This window comes from Sus scrofa, chromosome 12 (assembly GCF_000003025.6).
Source record: "Sus scrofa isolate TJ Tabasco breed Duroc chromosome 12, Sscrofa11.1, whole genome shotgun sequence".
Classification (NCBI taxonomy): Eukaryota; Metazoa; Chordata; class Mammalia; order Artiodactyla; family Suidae; genus Sus; species Sus scrofa.
In genome coordinates this window covers 32,538,153-32,560,625 of record NC_010454.4, presented here as the reverse complement: position 1 = coordinate 32,560,625, position 22,473 = coordinate 32,538,153, and the positions used below count along the sequence as shown (strand labels likewise).

The window sequence follows — 22,473 nt, the reverse complement described above, 5'->3', positions numbered from 1 at the left end:
CACATATAAGATGAAACTTATTTGCATTGCATTTTAAAAAAAAATAAATTCTGATTCCGTCGTGGCAGTGGTTAACGAATCGACTAGAACCATGAGTTGCGGTTCGATCCTGTATGCTCAGTGGTTAACAATCTGGCGTTGCGTGAGTGTGGTGGTGCAGACGCGGCTCGGATCCGCGTTGCTGTGGTCTGGCGTAGGCGGTGGCTACAGCTCTGATCAACCTAGCTGGAACTCATATGCGCGGAGCGCCAAGAAATACAACAACAACAACAACAAAAAAAAAGACAAAAAAAAAAAATTCTATTGGAGTATAGTTGACTTAACAAAGTTGTGTTAGTTTCAGGTGTATAACAAAGGAAATCAATTGTACGTTTATTTTTGAAGCAGGCAAAATACAGAAGAGGGCCTATAGGACACTGCCTGGATTCTAAATAAAAGGTAAAAATGGGTGTTTTGGACCTTATAATTTCAGAGGAAAAAAAAGAGTGGAGGACCCTTAGGTTATGTTGTCCTTTCTGCTCCATTGTGAGTGTGTGTGTGTGTGTGTGTGTGTGTGTGTGTGAAAACAAACAGGTGTTCTGTTCCTGTGGAGGTGGGGGGGAGGGGAAGTTCCTGAGGGGATGTCTGATGTTCTATCTCTTGTTTCATCCACAGTATAAATATATATAGTGAAACTATTTTACAGAAGCTTATTATCCTGGAAAAAAATGCCAGCCATGGTATAGCAGAAAAATCCAGAAGCGCTAGAAGCTGCTCTGATGATTAAATCTCAGTAAGTGCTATGGGACTATTGGTCTTCCATGTGGAAAAGAGTAAAATCCCTATTCTAATTTATCTCCATGTGAAAAGCCAACAAAGCAACAGCCCTTTCTGAATAGGATGCCTCCCCCACCAAAGCCTCACAACCTTCTTCACTTACCAATATCTGTTTGTCTAACCCTGCAACAGTACTATCTGAACAACTGCAACTTTATCCATCCAACTACCTATTCATGGCAAGTTTGCCCAACTTTTGCCCCTTTTCAGAATTGTCTTGGCTATGCTAGGGCTTTTGTTCTTTCATTCAAAAGTTTAGAATCAATTTGCCCAGTACTGTTAATAAACGTGTTGACATTCTGATTGGATTTCTTTTTCACTTACAGATTAGGAGATAACTTACATTTTTTATAATGTTGAGACTTCTTGTGCATGAACATGACATATCTGGCCGTTTATTGGATCTATTCTCTGTCTTTCAACAACCTTTTCTTGTAAAAATCTTATAAGATCTTAGCTGTGGGTTACTTACTTGCCTAATGATACTGGAGCTGTTCTGGCCAGACTGGTAGTGACTGGGGACTTTTCAGCTCCATTTCATGCTGTTCCCACTGGAAAACTCCCTTTACCACATCCCTGTCTCTCTGGGCCCTAGTTTCCTACTGGGATTAAGTTCCAACTCTTCACATGTTACCTTGCTTGATAATGCACTTTTTGCCTTCCCTTCTCTGCCCCACTTCCTCTCTCTTACTCATGTTTCCTGCAATCACCTCCTAATAAACCATGTGTGCTTTCATCCTTGCCTCAGGCTCTGCTTCTAGGGAAACCTTGACAAGTATTACAAAGATTTCCATGCTAAATGTCATAAAATCTAATACTCAGAACCTAAAAGTGAAGAAATTCCATCTGTGGTAACCTTCAGGTAGGGGCATTCAGGGAAGGGCACAGAGAAGCTTGGATTTCAGGTTCCTGATTTTTTTCACTGTATGGCCTCGATAAACCTCTGTCTTCTGCCTACCTGAAAACAGCAACTTGAGCCTCATAATACTGCTCTGATTACTGAATGACATGTTAAATTTACATTCATTCAACAAATGTTTATTTCTCTAGGCAAAACTTATACAAGGAACACAGTTAAGTAGCTGGCACAGAGTGGTGTACAATAAATGGAAACAATGGCTGTTGCTGTACACTGATGAATGAGAAGCTGAGCAACTCTTGGAGAACTTATGACAAATACATGTTTGGTAGTAGAGACATGCATCCATCATAAATGTTGTGCACCAGGGCACCTGTGCTCTGCATCGGGGGCAGGGGAGCCCTTGAAGGTACACAGACCTGGGTTGAGAAACCCAGGTCTTAGCTCTACCTGAATGACTCTGTCAGTTTCTCTGGGACTATCTGTGGAGTAATGACCATGATGTCTACTGAAAGGAATGTGGTAAGGAGCTAAGGAGCTAAGGGACATAAAGGTCAGGTCTTCCATAATGTTGCTTTTTAAATCTCCCTTCCTGAAGTTCTCCTGCTTGCTGCCTGTTGGGTACGTTACCACACTTTCTCCTGATACAGCATACCACATCCAAGAGCATTTAGACAGTGCCCATTTTATTGGTGAGTACTGTTCTATCCAATTCTCCAGAATTGCCATAGTTAGATTACTGCTTTTTATACACTTGATGTAAGTATTAAACAGGACCCTGCTATCCACTGTCTAAGAAGTTTTCCAGAAAGTAGCTTCAGAGAAAACATACCAAGGCCATGTTCAAAGGCAAGAGAATATAACAATTCTATTCAATCTTAATAAGCCTTTTTTTTTTTTTTTGTCTTTTTAGGGCTACACCTGTGGCATATGGAAATTCCCAGGCTAAGGGCTGAATTGGAGCTACAGCTGCTGGCCTATGCCATAGCCATAGCAACATGGGATCTGAGCCATGACTGTGACCTACACCACCGCTCATGGCAACACTGGATCTCCAACCCACTGAATGAGGCCAGAGGTCGAACCAGCATCCTCATGAATACTAGTTGGGTTCATTACCACTGTCCCACAATGGGAACTCCTTAATAGCCATCTTCAGAAAAGGACTATTAAGTGTGGAAGAGAGACATCAGTTTTAAAGTCAGACGAACTTGATTTTAATACCAGTTCTGCCATTTTGTAGATACATGTGATCTTGGGCAGAAGGCTTCATAACTGATATTCAGTTTCTTCAGTAAAATGCTGAAACAATCCCATTTTGCAGTGTTATTATTAAGATTAAGTCAAGGGATTAGGGAAAAAGTGAATATAAAACACCCAGTTTACTGCCCGGAACATAATCAAAACTGAATAAGTAGTAATAATTGCTATTATATAGCTAGTATATAAGCTGAAATATTTATTTCAGAGGGTTTTTTCCCCTTACCTAGGTTGTTAGTGTAAGGTATGAAATATATGCGGGGAATCTGTGTCTTACTTCCAATACCTATTGTTCTCAGCTGTTACAAGTTTAACTTTCAAATGATCTTCATTTTTGTATAATATATATGAAAATCCCTAATTTTCCTTTCTTCTACTAAATTCAGACTTTGTAGCTTACCAAACAACCATGTCAAGTTTTCTTTATGAGGTGGTGCTTGCCAACCAGTTTCAGCAGCAACACCATCACTGTATGTGAAGTAGCATTTATTTGTCAGTTATTTGTGTAGTTTATTGTGTTTTCTCTTATTCTTTTATATGATTCTAGTGATAAGCATAGATTTAGGAAGGCAACCTGCAGAGAGCAGTAGATCTTTTACCCCGGTTTGATGTTCTATTGACTCAAACTGGTTAACTGTGCTCTCAAGTGAAGAAAATTAAACAGCACTCTGGAATGAGTAATTGAAATTTGTGCCTAAAAGGCAAGACATAAGTAGGGATTTTATAATGTTCTAAAAGTCTTAAAGGAAGCTCCCTGATGTTACATATGGCTACCTTTTGACCTTCATGTATTACTAGGTTTTAGTATTTTCAGTGATGTATATGTCAATAGGCAATTGCTTACATTTCTACAAAGTCTAATTGAAAATGCAAAGTTTCTTTGTTTCTTTAGGGGATTGTAACAATTCAGATGGTAATGCTGAACAGGTCAGCAAAATCAAAGTTCTGATTGGCAATTTCCCATTTTGGTTCGTAAAAATTGTAACATTTATTATTAACTAACTTTTTAATATGCCAGATTCTTCAAAGCATGAGCCCCACAAGGGAAAATATACAAAAGGGGTCTGTAAAGAAAATTATGAGAAAAGGTTGGAAACCAAATGGGTCCAACAAACATAGCTGGGCAACTTTGTAACTTGAGCTGCAGCCATTAACTGGAGCTGAAGAGATGGGTAGCCAGCTGACTGATGTTATTATGTCTCTGCAGGGACTTGGTCCCTCTGAGATTCGTTTCTTGGAGGCAGGACAGATAAGAAGTCTCTCAGTTCAGTTCCCACTGAACCCTCTGCCCATGATGCCATGAATAAGATTGGTTTGCTTCAAACACATAAACCGGGAAGCAGACCCCTGTCTGGGTAGCCAATATCTCAAATTATATTTCCAATGCAGTTTTGGAATCACTTTACAGCTACTCTTGATTTTCCCCCTCATCTGATGAGAGATGATGATAGTGGTTTGGGATGTAGAAATGAGCAACACTGATTACAAACGCCTCTTTTTGGGTGAATACTGCATTGTTCCTCAAAGCAATGCTATCTTGACAGGCAGGACCATTTTAACCTGATTCAGGGGAAGAGACCCATCTGCTTTTTTCTCTCTGACCTTTTAGTAGGTTGATGCTGCCTGTCTTCTCTTTTAATGAATTGCAACACAGCTCTCCTATAAAAGAATCCATAAAACATGACTTAGTGCTGTAGCAAAACTATAAAAACCAAGTACTAGCACAGCTCCTGCAGATCTGTGTTGAAATTTCAGAATAAAAATAGGATTCTACAGTTTCCTTAGAGAATTGCTTTTCTCTTGATAGGGTCTCTTAGCCCCTGCTTCTATTTAGTCTTCATTTTAATAACATAATTAAAATGAACTAGAATGTTCTCCTTTAAAACATTGTAGGTAAAATGATCTCTGTTGTCTATAGATACAACAGTATTACTTTGTTTGCTACCTGATTAAAAATATTACTGACAAAATTTAAGAATCACACCAGAGTCATAGACCATGAAGGATTTAGGTTTTAAAGTTGATATGTTAGGTAAAAATTGCCAGTTGTCAAAATTACCAGTAAAAATTCATTAAATTACCCATAACACACTATGGAACCATCTTTTTATAAATCCAAACACCTAGTGTGGCAGGAAGGATTCCTGTGGAGCCTAAGAAAAGCGTTACTCAGGTTTAGTTGCCGTGATGTTTAAAAGGAAAAATCTTTAAATACTAGAATTCCTTTCCACTTGGTAAGACCTTCACTCCGCAAGAGGAATTAAACCGCATGAAATGAATGATCTGAAGAACCAGCAGCTTTGGGCCCCAGGGACTCTTGTGCCTGTAAAAGGATCATTGGCTGAGAAGGTGGGCAGCATTTCTCACATGATTTAACTGTTATTTTCTTTTGCTTTTTGCTAAATAGCATATAGTTAAAATTGCAGATTGCAAAAAAAAAAAAAAAAAAAGAAAGGACTGTTGAATGTTAGAAATTAAAACACAAATCATGTTTTTGGGAGCTAGACCTAGCAGATTTCAAGTTAAGCATTTAGCAAATGTTTGATCATTCAAATACTTACTATGATTGAAAGCCTTTTTTTGGGGGGGGCATTGAAATTAGAAAAATCCTTACTAAGGAAGTACACTCAAGTACACTCTGTCTCTAAATAAAGCATTCTCTAAAGCAAAGCAGTGGCTTAAACAGTCTTTCTTACTGAGAGTTAAGTCGAGTCAAGCTTCACAGGGCCAACCTGGGAATCTTAGGAAGCTTGTTTTTTCCTCTGCACTCTGTCAGTTCTCTGTTAGAACTTCAAGTTCACACCCTTCTAGTTAGGGTCTCTGGATGTGATGATGCTCAGCTCTTCTCTGCAGGCTACATGCAGTTTGCCTGGATTCATGAAATGACTGCATATATAATTTGGGGCATAAAAATCTAAATAAATGTAAATGAGTGGTAACATCAACTCACTCTTTCAGCTTCCTCATGCATGACCTGATATTGAGCAGGCTTCTCAGAGCTGAGTAGTTCTATTTTGCATTGAAGCTGCTGGGCCCTGAAGGCTGAGGCTTGGGGCCTGTCATAACATAATAACTTTGAATCATTTAGAGTGTTTACTCTGGGCATTTGACTCTGGGAACCAAGCACACAGAGAAGGAGGCTGAGAAATCTTGAGAAAGACATCAACCCAGGAAAAATGATGAAAGGTGGTTTCTCCCCCATTTGGGAAAAATGTTGCAGAAGAAGGTATTCCCTTAGAGGAATTCTGTCATCTTCACCTTGATGCCTCCACGGAATAGACAGGAGTATGGGTAGTCTGTCTTATTCACATGGCTCCATCTGCCATACTTAGCACAGTGCCTCACAAAAAGTACCTGCTTGACACACATTTAAAATTAATATGTTGAAGTTTATAGGTTATGAGTAGAGGAGGAAAGCCAGAGATGTACACAGTATTTCAACTCACCACTGCCTTCCTGCCACACTGCCATATTCTATGTGCCACTGAGAACTGCCCTCCAAACAACATCTTGTTCCCCTTCCTGCTTTCTTAACTACCCCGGCTATCCCATTTTCATAATGGTCTATAGCTAAACTGTGCAGCCAGCTGGCTTCTCCACCACAGTACAATGAAGTTTCACTGAACTGAAAATGTATTCAACATCACAGAATTACAGAATATAACAATTATATAGAGTTTTTTTTTAAACAAGTACAACTGATTTGCATTAATGTGTACAGCATAGTGATTCAGTTTTTTTCAGGCTATATTCCATTATAATATTACAAGATATTGAAAGTAATTCCATGTGCAATGTAGTAAATCCTTGTTGCTTATCTATTTTATGTATAGTAGTTTGTGCCAGTTAATCCCATACTCCTAATTTGTGTTTTGGTAACCATAGTTCATTTTCTATTCTGTAAGTCTGTTTCTGTTTTGCATATAAACTCATTTGTACTTTTTGGTTTCCATGTATAAGTGACATCATATAGTATTTGTCCTTTTTTGTCTGATTTACTTCACTAAGTATAATATTCTCTAGGTCCATTCTTGTTACTGCAAATGACAATACTTATTCTTTGTTGTGGCTGAATAAGATTCCATTTTGTATATATGTGTGGGTGTGTATATACTGAATATTCTTAAGCCAGTCATCTGTTTATGGGCACTTGTGTTGTTTCCACGTCTAGGCTATTATAATAGTGCTGCTATGAACATTGGGATGCATAGATATTTTGATTTGGAGTTTTTGTTTTTTGGATATTGATTGTCAGTTGAATCATTTGCAAATATTTTCTTCCATTCCACAGGTTATCTTTTTGCTTTGTTGATGGTTTCCTTTGCCATACAAAAATTTTAAGTTTGATTAGGTCCTATTTGTTTATTTGTGGTTTTATTTATATGCTTTAAATTTAATTAAAAATGTGCTATTCTTAAATAATCTTTAATGTAACTGGAGATTAAAACTGTAATTCCAGATTTAAAATGTATATACACATATACTTTAAATAAATGCAGCTTTTTAGATGTTTTTCCTGAGTTGGTTCTCACGGTGAGAAGGTTATCCACAACTGTCCCACTCCCTTAGCTGTAGTCAGTCCAGTCTGTCTACCTGAGAGCTTCTTGTGGTACCTGCCGAGTTTTAGGTAGGTCAGTCCCATTTCTGGTTTCCATATCACACTGTACCTTCTAATCCCATCCAACTAGACTTTGTCTACCTATACTGATGTGTGATCTTGGTTTCAGATCAGGGTATGCTCCTATTTTGCCACTGTATGGTCCTTCTCATAAGTATTAGATCCTCTTTTGTTCCTCTCTTTGGGTGGTTGAGTGTCCATATCCTGACATTAACTCACAGAGTGATCCCTTCCAATTGATTTGGATTTTCTTATTAGCCTTCAGTCTCCTTCTTCAAGTTTTGCTTCTTGTTTGCCTCATTGCCATTGCCATAGAGTACCTGGCTAAGGATTTGGCTTCATTCGCTGGGTATCTGGAATTCCTGTCCTACCCTAGCTCACTGACCTCTTATGTTGAAAATTCTGCTGCCTTATAATCTTTCCAGTAACTTTAATCTACTCCATCTGATGCTGATATGACAGCATTTGGTAGAAAAACAATCAAATAGAAAAGATTCAACTGATTACCAACTACCAAATTTGGATTAGGTCTGGTTGCAAAACTCCCCAGATGGGTTCAAAATGCTTGTCAAGTACATCAGCACTTTCTATTGTTTGGTTTCTTTCATTCAACATTGTTTGTGAGATTTATTTATGTGGCTGCATGTAGTTGTAGACTGTACATTTTCATTGCTATACAGTATTTCACTGTGTGAAAATATTACAATGTGTTTCTGTTGGCTATATATATCAGAATGGAATCACTAAATTATAGGGTATGCATATGTTCAGCTTTAGGAGATAATGCCAGTTTTCCAAAATGGTTGTACCAAATATGTTATCTACCAGCAATATATGAGAATGCCAGTTGCTCTTCATTCTCACCAGTACTTGGTATTTCCTGTTTATTGTTGTGGTCACTTGGTGGATATCATTTCATTATTTTTATTTTGATACAAATATTGAGTATGTGCTAAGATTTCTTGGAGTTACTTTAAACTGGTATCTATTCATGATCTAAAGCAGCTGGCTTTTACAGTGTCTTTTATGTAGCACTGAATCTCTCTCTTGGTCTATGTCTCTCCTTTTAAAAGACAAGGTGCTTCATAAATTAGGAATAAAGTTACTTTAGCCACTTTAAAGTTACTTTATTTTAGCCTTAACATTGAATTAACATGGAGACACAATGATTTGGTATTTCTTTTTAAAATTAACTCTAAAATAATAAATGGTTTTAGTCTAAACCATAGTATGAAACTTTAAAGATCACTCTGTACCAACAAATTGTTCTATAACTTTTATAATGGCCATTGATGAAAAGCAATAATAGCTGACCTTAAAATCACATTTTTGTGTACTTTTCTACCTTGAAAACCCACTTAACCACCACACAGAATAAAAAACTACTTAATTCTATGTGCACAGAGATCCCTGGTTCCTTGTGTAAAATCAAGGACACAAATAAGAGAACTAATTGTAGGATATATATTCACCATCTTCATGAGTCTTTCGGAACCGGGAAAAGTGATTAATCCATGTATAAATTATAGTGATTAAACCATGCATAAATTATAGGATTGAATATGTAATCAATTATTAAATAGGATGCTCTAATAGTAATTGCTAAAGACTTTAATATTATTATTATTACACTAAATTGTAAACTTTTGTTTAATTGTTTCTCGCCCTAGACACAAGTTTTGTGAGGATGGGGACCATAGTATCTTCTTTATTATTATATTCTCAGTGCTAGTATAGTGCCTGGTATATTATAGCACTTAATAAATATTTATGAGGTTAAATTAAAGGAAGACAAAGCATGATCCAGAGTAAGCAGTTAGGGAAAAATAAGATTTAGGTAGGCTGAAAGGAAAAAGGGGATTTTCTGTCAGAGAACATACACCTGCTTTATACTAGTGTTTCCTTTCAGTGTTATAATACACATTTTAAAGATTTCTAAGAATTACCTCAATTCATTCCCCCAGAAAACCCTATGTTTATGGGACTCAATAAAGTAAATCAAGTTTTAAAAAGATATAGCTTTGTTCACAAACAAAATCAATAACTCTGAAGATAACAAAACAAGAAAATGAAGAGATGAGTAGAGGGGTGAAGCCTGCTAGCTGAGCTTTAGTCTAGAATCAGGACAAAGAAGGCTTAGATCAGGAAGCACTAGGAGTTCTGCACCTGCAGTTTACCAGGGATTATAAATACTTGATTTCAAGTGGGGATCTCAAGGTGGGTTCACTGCTGGAAACCAGGAGGTGATGTAGGTCTTCTCAACTTGTCAAAGGAGGAAGAAAAAGGCTGTTGTCAGCTGATGGTTGGGATACAGTTGTGGCTTAGGGAGGCTGAAGAATACAAAGTAACTTTTATAGTTATCCACTAGCTTGGATCTGGGCTCTCCCCATTATCACCATGGGGTCAGAGCATAAGCCTCTTAAATATTTATTTGGACTGTGAGTCTTGGGTGGGGGGATAACTTGAGGCAACAGCAAAACTTTTAGATGAGGGCAGAGTGAGGAGAGTGGGGTGGAAGGAAGGAGAGAAGGACAAGGAAGTCTTAAAAAAATTAAGATAGATATAAAAATTTCAAAGTACAAAGAAATTCAATGCTAGACAAATGTAAAAGAGAGTATAATAACAATAACAAAAAGAAAACTAATTGATTCTTGAACAATATGCCAACTCCCTACACAGTAGAAAATTTGCATCTATCTTTTAACACCTCCAAACTTAACTACTAATAACCTACTATTGATAAGATACCTTACTAATAACGCAAAGTCAATTAACACATATTTTGCATATCATAGTATTATCTACATATATTTTATGCATTCTAGACATACTTACTTTTTCCTAATTTTTTTTTTTTATATTTCTAGGTTACATACTTTGCAAGTGTTCTCAAAATGTCACAAATCTCCAAAAATGTTTCCGGTATGTTTCTATAGAAAAAAATCCACATGTAGTGGACCTGGGCAATTCAAACCTGTGTACTTCAAGGGTCAGCTGAATGGGGCATCTCAATAAGTGAACCTAAATGAAAAAAATTTAAATAGATATTGAAGATTGTTTATCAATGTATTTCCAAAGACCACTATTGACTAGAGTATGCCAAGAATGCAATGATGATTCAACATCAGAAAAATATCTGAATATAGTCTATTGCACAAATAGATTAAAGGATGAAAAAAATAAAAAATAATACTAGTAGATGCAGAAAAACACTTGATAAATTTCAACACACAATTCTGATTTTTAAAAAAGTCCATTATCCTGAGCTAATGGAATCAGAGATATTTCCAACTGAGAAATCTTATTCATCTGCTGGCCAGTGGCCCACCCAGGAACAAAGACCTGAGCGATACGGATTTCCTATCTTGATGTTTGGGTTATATGTGGATTCTCAAATGGGAAGCAGAGCTAAAATGTCTTCTCCTTGATATCTGGACTGCCACTTTGGGCCATATGTATCCAAGGAATAAGTAGATGGACCTGGGCTACAGAAGTAGGGGATACCACGAAGTCCAAGAAAGAAGAAAACATCCCAGGTTCTCGGTAGCTCTCCATTTCTGATAAAGCTCTCCAATTCAAACTAGTGTAAATACAACTCGACTTTGTTCCTTTGTGGATTTCATTAAATATCAACATTCTTACAATTATCTCCTCCCACTCCCTTCAACCTCGAGCTTCTTTCGTTGTCAAAAAAAAACTGTTTGCGAGGAGTTCCCGTGGTGGTACAGTGGAAATGAATCTGACTAGTATCCGTGAGGATGTGTGTTTGACCCTGGCCTTGCTCAGTGGGTTAAGGATCCGGCATTGCTGTGAGCTGTGGGGAAGGTCATAGTCGCAGCTTGGATCCACATTGCTGTAGCTGTGGTGTAGGCCGGCAGCTGCAGCTCCGATTTGACCCCTAGCCTGGGAACTTCCATACGCCATGGGTGCAGCCCTGAAAAGCAAAAAAAGAAGAAAAACAAAAACCTGTTTGGAAAAAATATAGTGATAGAATCTTTAAGTCCATAATCATCCTAAAGGTGGAGACATATTTTAATGGTAAGGGAGGTAGAAAGTGGTTTTTGAAGACTTAGGAGCTAGTTTCTGATCTTTGGCAAAACTCTAAAATAGACTTTAATAACTTGTGACTTCGGGAAAAACCAACTTGTAAATATTCACAGTCATACCTAAGGTCTTCTTTCCACTCCTGCCCTGGCCCCCTTACACTGCTACCTAAAGAAGAAAGACCCGTGTTGTACTAGAGATGGCTTTTGCAAGTTTGCAAAAGGCAATTGTTAGATTTTCAGGAATTTTTGAGCTGATTTTTAAACATAGCCATTCTAAAAATATTGAATTATATAAACTTACAATGAAATAACTTGTGTTAAAGACAAAGTAAACAAATACTCAAAGCTCATCACCTCCTATTGGTTTTATGACATTTTGTTATTACCTGTGCTTCTGTGGTTATTTGTATCTATTGTGCTTGTATGGTGGAAATACCATATAAAGGTATTACACATCCCTTCTTAATTCCACATTCAGTGATGTCACGTTGGTTTGAAATCAGCCATGGTAGGAATATCTACTCCAAAGAAACCAACGAGTACTACACATCAATTATTGTGTTGTTGATTGTCTAGATTTAAGAAAGTGATGTAGAAAATGTTAAAAAGCAGATAAAACAAAAGTGAGTGTTGTATTTACAGTTGTCATATTGCGAATAATACAGAAACTTGGGGAAATATTCTACAGTATGCCAAAACTCTTATTTAATTTAGTAAAGAAGTTGCTTGTGTTATTGATGAATGAGTGGGTCTGTGACATGCATCTTTGTTGCTTCACTTTTGTCTTACTAAGTAACATAAATAAAATATCAACCACATTTATAAAACTACATTTATTCAACAATTACAGCCAGGTGTTGGCTATAGGTATAAAAATTCAACAAAAGTCTGAAGCCATTCTGTGAGAATCAGTTGGCTATATGGAATTTACCATAAAAAGTATTGAGTATTTTATTATTGTTTGTAAATTGTGTGCTACACATCCATTATATCAGTAAGATTTATAATAAGCATATATGTAATTGACCTGGAAAAGTCACATTGAAATTACACAAGAAATGGAAATGCTGGAGGCAGAAAATAATAGACTAGTAGCTTATTAACCCTAAAAAAATTGGCATGATTAGGAGAGAACAGATAAGTGAGGGAAAAAGCAACATATCCTAGGATCTTGTTATATAAGCAGTAAGGAAAGAGGCAATAGTTTTGAGCTGCCAATGTAAGGAATTTGGTTAAAGATGACCTTCAGAGTATTTTGTCTTGGAACATAATGTAATTCCTCTTTGAAGGAATTTATTAAATTTTTACATTGTTTTCATCTTTTTAGATGTTTTTGTTTCTTTTGAGTGCACAGTTAAACTTCAATGGGCATGATGAAGCCCTTGATTTTGGTTGTGCAGCATTTTGATTATATAATTATTATTTAGAGTTAATATGAGTTCACTATGAACAAATTATGCCAAATTTGCTTTTGTTCCTCTTAGGAAAGGGTAGTTATGCTAGCATATCCTGAGGATAACAACGAAAGAAACAACAACACAACGAGGACTGCTCTTAAGTATTATTTTGATATTATTGGTATCTGTTCTATATGCTTTCCCATGGATTAGCTCACCTAATTTTCACAACAACAAAATGAGGCAGATATAAATAATTTAATATCATCACTTTGCAAATTAGATGCTACACCCAGAGAGGTGGAGAAACATGCTCCAAAACACATGCTAGCAAAGTACAGTGAGATTAGAAATCAGGCAACCTAGCCCTGGTTAGGGTGACACCATAATGCTATAAAATCACCAAGCATTAGCAATGCAGTGTAAAATTCATCTTGTTCTTGGTTTGTAAAGGGCATCGCTATCAATCTAAAGATGGCTCTCTGTCAGGGCATTTGAAAGCTGCCTGTATTTGATTTTATTGACTGATTTCATAAAAGCATTTATCAAGCATCTGGTTGTTTAATAGAATGTCACAGGAGAGAGCAAGATGAATAAAACATGATTCCACATTTGAGAAGCTTAAAATCCAGATATTCACTGTTTTTGTCAATCTGTTGAATGAAGTCAAGAGGCAAATATGTCCCAAAGCTGGGACAGAATTTAAAATAATTTAAATTCAAAAAGCTCCAGACAATTTCCACTAATATTCTGAAATGCATCAGTGTCACTGGGATAAATGTCAGAGTTTGCATCTTCAAAACCAAGTGCATAGATACAGGACTGGAAAAAAAAACCTGCTTTCATAGCAGCTTCTGTATAACATAACTAGAGGGTTTAGGATTAACCTTAGGACTAAAGTGCTATTAAAACTTGTGATGTGTTCTTAGGTTATAGTAATAAAAATAACATGTCCAGAATAAGAGCTTTTTCCTTTTTTCTTGGAACTCTACAATGTTAGCCATCTTGGCAATATTCTTTTTCATTCAGGCTGTAACATTTTAAGAGAGACATTGAAAAATGTGACTGGGACAAATGGAAAAGGGTGACTAAACCAAGTCATATGAAGAATGGCTGAAGGAACTGAGGATATTTAGCCTGGACAAGGAAGACTCAGAGAGTATAGGGGATCAGATTCCAAAATATTTGGAGGGTTGTCATGCGGAAGAAGGAGCGAATTTCTGAGCTGCTCCAGAAGGCAAAACTAGCACAAACCACCTGAAGGTTATCTCCGGTTAGCAAGAGAAAGTTGGAAGTGTTGAGCTATTACAAAATGGATTGGGCATCCATGGACTAGAGAGAGGGCTTAGAGAGGGTATTCTGAAGAAGATGGCTCAGGGTATGCTGTTGAAATGCATCATGTTGAAAGCATCTTCCAAAATTAAAAACCCATGATTCATAATGGCATAACACAAACAATCCCCTAAATTGTTAGGACACACACAGGGAGACCATATATTCTCCAAACATGTGAAAATTATACAGTTAACCTATGAGTAGCAATTATCTTCATATGCTTTCTAGAAGCAAAAGAAGTGATGATATTTAGATCATGAAAAGAGAAGAAATGACCTGTGAAATTGCTTTGGTGCACAGAAAGCCCAAGAACTATGAGCATAAGCCCTAGGATATCTACTCCATGGAGAACAGGGGGCTCTTTTGATATAAAGCAGTGGACAGAGAAGGAGAACAAGGTACACACTGGGTGCAACTTGAAATCCTTCAGTACAGCACCTGGCAGTCGTTAAAAAAGCAAACGTAAGTCAGCAAAGCCTTTCCAGAAGTGATGAATAGAAAGAGACCAAATTATTCTCATTTAGATAAAAATCTATATCCACATGGGCTGCCTCGGCTCTGTGAGCCACAGAGCTCCCTCTGCAAAGAGACAAGGGCAAAAATTCTGACACGTGGTCCTTCATGTAATTTACACAAACCAAGTTAATGTAATTGGCAAGTAGACACCTAAAAATGGAATATTTAAAGAAAATCCCATCAAGGCCAGAAGAGGCATAAGGGAGCCGGTAGAAGAGACTGCTTTAGGCTTGTTGAATACAGGAAGAAAAAAGGAGAGATTGAGACTGCAATCCAGACAAAGCTCAGTGGAGAGGCAAGAAGAGCTAAGGGAACAGACCTTTGCCTAGCTGATGAAAACCCCAGATAAAATCCCAACCACACCATGCAATTTATTAAAAATTGTTTCTTCTCCACTAACCAACCAGCTTCCAAGAGTCTCAAGCATTCTTTCTGACTTATTTCATTAGCATTTCCTTCTTTTTCTGGAGTGGTCAGAGCCCCAGGGACTCTCTCTCTCTCTCTACACCCCCTTGCCCCCAACCAGTGGGGCATTGAATGAGAGCCAGAGTGTTGTCTGTGTAAAGAGAAATTGCAAAACCACAAATTGCAGAAAATCGTTACTGCCAGAAAGCGAAAGGAACACACAATATCACCAGGCCTCTTAAAAAGCAATTGCGCATTTTATAGGCCTCTGGATAATTCAGGTTTGTTTGGCAACTTTCTCACCCACACCACCCAGAAGACAGTCCTCTTCCACCAGAGGTGGTGGTCCCAAAGAATAGATGTAGTGAAAAGAAACAAAAAAAGTGGGTGCAAGTCTTCTCAGGGACATGATCTGGCCCACTGAGGCTCTTCTTCTTCTACTGTGTAGGATTGATGGTAAGGCCCCAAGTTTGCACCCAGAGTCCCAGGGACCCCCACTAAAACAGAGAGCCCCCAATAATCTAGGATGAGTCCCACAAAGATAGAAAGCATTTTTAGATAGTAAAATCTTTTTAGAACGTTATGCTATTATCACAGCCACCCTTTGATGGAGGCAGGATGGTGTTTTTCTTCTCACTGCACCACCCATAATAAAGATACTTGGAAATGAGGGGTACCCAAAATTCTCAAAGTCATACAACATGTTTTTGTCTTTTTAGGGCAGCACCCATGGCACACGGAAGTCCTCAGGCTAGTGGTCCAATCGGAGCTGTAGCCTCTGGCCTACGCCAAAGCCACAGCAATGTGGGATCCAAGCGGAGTCTGAGACCTACACTACAGCTCACTGTAACGCTGGATCCTTAACCCACTGAGCAAGGCCAGTGATCGAACCTGCGTCCTCATGGATACTAGTTGGGTTCTGTAACTGCTGAGCCCTGACAGGAACCCTGAAATCCTACAACTTCTGAGGGAGTAATGTGGGATTTAGACGTGCACCTTCTGATTTTTACTCCAGAGTTCTTTCCATCATTTGCCCTTTTTTTCCAAGGAGCATCTTTCAAACTGTCTTCTGTTTTACGGGGTGCATACACATTTCCAGGAACTTTACTTGGAGAGCCTCCTGCCACTCTCTGGGTTGGAGTCCTTGTGTGAATGGAGCACTGATTAGGTGGTTCTCCATTTATATTGATTGTATAATACAATTATCATTAGGACACAAGGCCAACTCCAGAGGTGCCCACTGAGTCTGGCTGCCGAAAAGAACCTCAGTCACAATAGCCTGATGATTTTAACGTGTTTCCATGGCTCCACAGGTCAGACCAACTTTGTGTCTGCAGCTCAGAGATGATGTGGAGAGACGTGTACATGTATTTTGTTTGGAAGATGTAAAATTCTTGGGCAAGTTTACTAAGAAGATTTACTAATAAAATAGGTCACCAAGCACTACGCCTGTCCTTGAGAAAAAAAAAATCATAAAAATAAAATGATAACAATTTGCCCTGAGGTGAAATAACTAGCCCTCCCCCCTCCGCCCCCATCAATCTGGGAGGGAAAAGGTGCTTTCAACTGAAATTTTGATCCAGAGATCTTGAGGTAATTGTCAGATATATGTGTTTATAGTTGCATATTTGCATTTAATGACTTTAAATGCTATCTTCCATTGCCCATCATCTAATTTTCACTGTACATATATACCAACCATTTTTTTTTTTAGTATTTAACATTATTTTAAAAAGCTGTGTAAACCTAAATAGGCAGAGACAGTATAACAAAGAGCTACCAAATATGAATATGCAGAAAAAGAAATGCAGGTGGTCAAGTGATCTATGCTACAAAAGAAGAGAATACCGTCAAAAGTTAACATTTGTACAAATAAAATAGTCATGATGGCACATGAAAAGGGAGGCCGCTCATAAAATCTAACATGGCTTTATTGGTAAAAGCTGCTTGAAACATTAAAGACATGCAGGTGTCTTGATAATGCAATAAAGACCGAAGCAATATAATACAGAGCTTGACATGTTACAAAACCCCAGCGAATGCATAATGCTTAAACATAACAGTTGAATGATTTTAAGGGTGATGTTTCTTATGCCGATGTTTGACTATTTGGGGAATAGCAGTGGGATCGACTTATTCTAAAGAATGATGGAAAAGCATCGGCCAAGGAAGTCAGTAAAAACAAAGTTTTCCTCACAGTTCAGCTGAATACATCATTTTATGAGGGACTGAATGATTCAAAAGAGAATTGATTAGAACATACATATATAATATACATAGTTCAAGTAGGACCTCTGATTCTCTTGGGTCCACGAATATCTAACTAAATGCTTCAGTGACTGCAGTGTGTTCTCCACCCGAACAGCTGTGTGAATCAGGAGCTCGGAGTTGATGAACCCTCCTTGATTCACCTGGATCCCCTTCTACCTTATGGTTGTTGACGTCCTACTTACTTATCCATAGGGACAAGACATTCACTGCCATTTACCCTGCTCTTGAATAGCTAGAGTCTTTATGTCGAATCCACACTTATCCTCTGTCTTTTGGACTCATGTATTAGCAAATTATTCCAGAGACACACGGAAGTTTCATATTTCCTGGTTAAAATCATTATATATGTTTTATTTAAAAAGAGAAAAAAAAAAAAAAGGAGTTCCCAGCGTGGTGCAGGGGAAATGAATCTGACTAGGAACCATGAGGTTGAGGGTTCGATCCCTGGCCTTATTCAGTGGGTTAAGGATCTGGCATTGTCATGAGCTGTGATGTAGGTCGCAGACGGGGCTTGGATCTGGGCTTGCTGGGGCTCTGGCGTAGGCCAGCAGCAACAGCTCCAATTAGACCCCTAGCCTGGGAACCTCCGTATGCCCCAGTAGTGGCCCTCGAAAGACAAAAGGCCATAAATAAATAGATAAATAAATAAAAGAAAAAGAAAAAAAAATCACATCCCAATTCCCAGAGGCGTAACTCTAAAATACTCAGAACTCCCTGTTTGGACTAGGTGTAATTTTATTTGGTCTTTTAGAGCAGAGGGAGTCGGTAATTTGGGTAGGGACACTGGGAAGACCAAGAGTAAAGAAACATCACACACGGGAGATTCATTCCAGAAAGAACACTGGTTTATGGAGTGGCTGTAATGCAGCACACACAGGAAGGGACTATTAAGATAATTACCACATTGTTAAATGTCAAACAGTCTGTGCTGTGAGGAACCACTGGGCACAGAGTGAAAAAGTAGCCATTTGAGCAAACTTGAATATTCAAAAGTTTGCTGTCACACTATCATAACATCTAAAAGAATGTTGCCTAATTTTTTCCTCCTTACTTTTTTGAACTTTTTAGGTGCAACCTACTCACAACCAACAATCAGGTTCAATCTGCTTCCCAAACAGTTTATAAAATGCTCCATAATGTTATACAAATCAAGAGTGTGAAATGTGAAATTCAAACTATGGCTACATTTGTTGATCCAGACTTTAAAAATGCAGCAATGTGAGATGGGAGCCTTAAAGATTAGGAGGTTTTAGAAATTATAGCTGAGAAGTAGATACCATTTCAAGGAGGAAATATACTTACATTTTGCTGCAAGCGAAATGCCTGTCTTTAAAAGGTAGCCTCTGAAAAAAAGAGAAAAAAAAAGTGTGTTAAAAAAATGTGCAGTAATCAATTCCAGGTGAAAAAGGCACTAAATTGGCTTCCAAAGTGTGGCCACTGATTGAAAAAAAAGAAGCAGCCAAGAGATGAAAACATTTTGATTGGGAATCTCTTCTCGGAGGTCCAAAGAAAATGTGTTAAGTCAGCTGTGCAATCTCATCCCACAGTTCAGCTCCCTGCCCCTGAACACTCTCGAATTTTGAGATCACTTGAAGCTCACATTGTCTTCCAGTCTGTCCAGTGAGAGGGAATATGAGGAATCTACCTACAGATGCCCATGGCTCAGGCTCATCAGCCTCTTGCTTCTGGTTCATGCTGACAATGTACCTTGTTTTCGAAGATGCAGTTTTGACACTTTGTTCCATTGTCAAACTCCTAAAAATTATGATTTTCTCAATTCACGCTTATTGGGATAAGTGGACAAGTTTTCTTTTCCAAGAAATAAAAAGCTTTTCTGGTGAGTATAGGCAGGGGGATTGAAATCAATGCCAAGGTTTTCTTTATTCAAGATGGCAGTGGAAGGAGAGGAACAAGTAGACTGTGCCTATGCTTGGAAAGAGTTTGCCAATTGTGCAGGCAATTTGTTCAGTGTGGCAGCACACCAGACAATTCAGCTCGCTTCCAAGTCCACTTTTTTCTGGGAATCTACTGTGGTTATATCCAAAGGGGTATTTTTCAGTGTAGTAGATTTAATTGGGGATGGCAGGTAAGTCCCCATGATTGATATGAACTATTTGCATTCTGAAGTGCAAATAGTTTCATGTCATCTCCCACACTGAGCACTGCAGTCCTGATGCCCTCAGACCTACTAAAAGATCTTGCCACACCACCCACATGGATCTGGATAGACCTGTCCCTCCGGTGAACAACATTTTCCCAAGCTCTGCCATTTTTAGTAATAGGGTGACTTTGGCACATTGAGCCAGTGCTCTGGGATTGAAAGAAACAATAATAGTGGCTATTTCAAAGAATTGTTGTAAAGGTTAAATAAGATAATAGAAGTAAACTAGTAATATAAGCCTGGCCCATAGTGGGGACTCAGTAAGTGCGACCTGGTATTGTCACCATTATTGTTATTATTATCATCATCGAAGGCCAATTTGGAAAGCCAAATTAAGAAGATATGATAAGTCTGAAATTGGATTTAGGAAGGTAGCTACAGAGAGAGTTTTGCTTGGGTAAGATACCTCCACTCTCGGCAGTCAAAACTGCACCATTTTCCACAAATGTCTCTCCCAGATGGCCTTCACTGAATCTTCATTCCTCCCACTGCTGAGTATGATGTGAATAAGATCCAAATTCACATTGGAAAATCCCTAAATATTTTAGTAACTCACCTAATACCTCATCTACAATCATGAAGATGGTTGGGGATTGGGTTTCTAGATTAATAAAGTGATACGTTATTGACCTGCTGGGTCCAGGAAGAACAGGGATAATTCTTGCAGAGCTTTTACAAGGTATGTGCACAATGCATTTTAATGAGCTGATTTTTTTAGCTGGATCCTATGGTATGACCCAGCAAGATGTCACACGTGTCACTGACTGGAAGGAGTCAGGATCACTCCTCTGACCACCCCCAACATACATTCCCTTCCTAGCTCTTGCCCCTCCAAATGAAAGAGCGTACTGAAAATTCCTCTGAAATTGTGAACCCTTCATCTCCTTTGAGGAACTTGTTGCTAGGAAACAGATTTAGAACGTTCTCGCCTACTGAGAAAAGTTTTTACTACTGCCTCAGATAACAGGTTCTTCTTTAGCTACAAAAATATTAACAAAGAAAACTGTCTTTTACTTTGGGGATTCACTGGACAAGAGCTCTTTTTGGGGGGCAGTAATTTCACAGCAATACCATTGATTACTTTGAAAACTATTCAGAGCCATCCCTAAGATGACATTATGTAGCTACCTAAGGCAGTGGTACCAATCATTTTTCTTGGGGTACAAAATAAATAAAGCTATTAAGAACATTCTGGCGGTGAGGTTTTATAGACTATTCAAAACCGTAAAAACTCGCCTTTGCTTTTCTGAGCTTATTTGCACATTAGAAAAAGAAAACCCAAGATCTTAAAGGAGAAAGAGAGCCCTTATAATTAATAAATAACTCATTTGCCAAGTGTTTCTTCAGTGCCTGGTACGTGCAGAACCCTGTGCTAGGTGCTAATAATACATTCCCTGCCCTCGTGGTAATGTTTGCCTGTTTGGAGCGGCAACTATACATTTTGGAGGGATCATGTGATGATGTAATGCAAGATAACAAGGTGGTCAGTGAGGAGGGAAAGTGTGTCTTTGATGATCTAATCTAGAAAGAAAAATCAGGAAGTCTAACTGGGGAAGTGTTGTGATTATGTCTGAAGAAAAATTCAACTTTAATAATAATGACAGCTAACATTGCTGAATGCTTAATGTTTCAGGGACTGTCCTAAGTATCTTTACGTGCACTGATTCACTTATTACTCATAATGCCTAGAGAGGAATTATTCTTACCCCAGGGTCGAGTTAAGAATGCAAATGGGGAGAGTGGATCACACCAGACAGAGGGACATCATCAAGGGCAGAGGCCCTGGGCAGGAGGAAGTGGCTCCTTTCAGACTCAAGAGACCGAACTAGCATTTGCCTTATTCCGCATGCATTTCAGCAAAGTCCATTCTTCAGCGGGAAGTGAGAGTCTTTGGGAATCTGGATGGGGCTCTTCTGATATCAGTCCTGGATTACTTTAGTTATGGAAGCCTAGCGTCTGCTTCCACCCTGGGAAGATGCAAGGCACACCTTGGCTTTATGCCTATACCACTCCACCTAGTACCCCAAGGCACATTCAGCATGCAAGGCCAGCAAGTTTCCATCCTCAGGTTATGGGAGCACTTGAGCCTGATCCAGGTGCCAGTCACATGGAGTGGACCTTATCCAAACACTTGGATCCTATCTTTGGTTTCCGTGTTAGAAACCCAGTCTCCTATGCTCTGATGATCACTGAGATCTGTTAAAAAAACTAACCATCCTGGAGCAACTGATCTCTAGGCAAAAGTGACCCCCAACCAAAGGATTCTCTGCACCACTCATATCTCTCAACTTCTCATCCTGGTTCCTGTGGCTGATACCATCTGGTTATAATCTGTAACCTACAATTAACACTCACTAAAAAAACAGACAACTTAGTAATTTTGAAATGTTCTGTGCTGATTGAAATATTTGGCTTAAGTTATCTGCTATTTACAATTTTTACGACATGCAAAAAAATTGCATTGATGCAAGTATAATTGTTTGCATCTCCTATATACCTCTCCTTCTTCATAATATACAATAAGCTAGTTTCCATATGTCCAAGATTATAAGTTTAAAGATGAAGTGTCTCCCACTTTCTTATTCTGAATATGGAATTAATTCTTTTTTGCATTAATTTTAATTATTTGCTTATTACTATGGTAGAGATACTTATTCTCTAGTCCACATATTCTCAGGAGTGCTGGGAACAAATAATCTTAAATTACCTGGGAAATTAAGAAAAACCAATTCAGGCTCTATATAAGGTGGAATATGCCCATTATTGGGTAACCATAATGATGATAATAA

General features: G+C 38.2%; 1 protein-coding gene across 2 annotated transcripts in view; it reads right to left on the bottom strand.

Annotated features, from left to right (window-relative positions):
* ANKFN1 (ankyrin repeat and fibronectin type III domain containing 1) overlaps positions 1–22,473 on the bottom strand; it is a 344,059-nt gene that overhangs the window by 262,902 nt on the left and 58,684 nt on the right. For both annotated transcript variants that reach the window (XM_021067257.1, XM_021067258.1), the window contains exon 2: positions 18,826–18,866. In XM_021067257.1, coding sequence (XP_020922916.1) covers positions 18,826–18,866 — 41 coding nt within the window. The remainder of the gene's footprint in view (positions 1–18,825; positions 18,867–22,473) is intronic.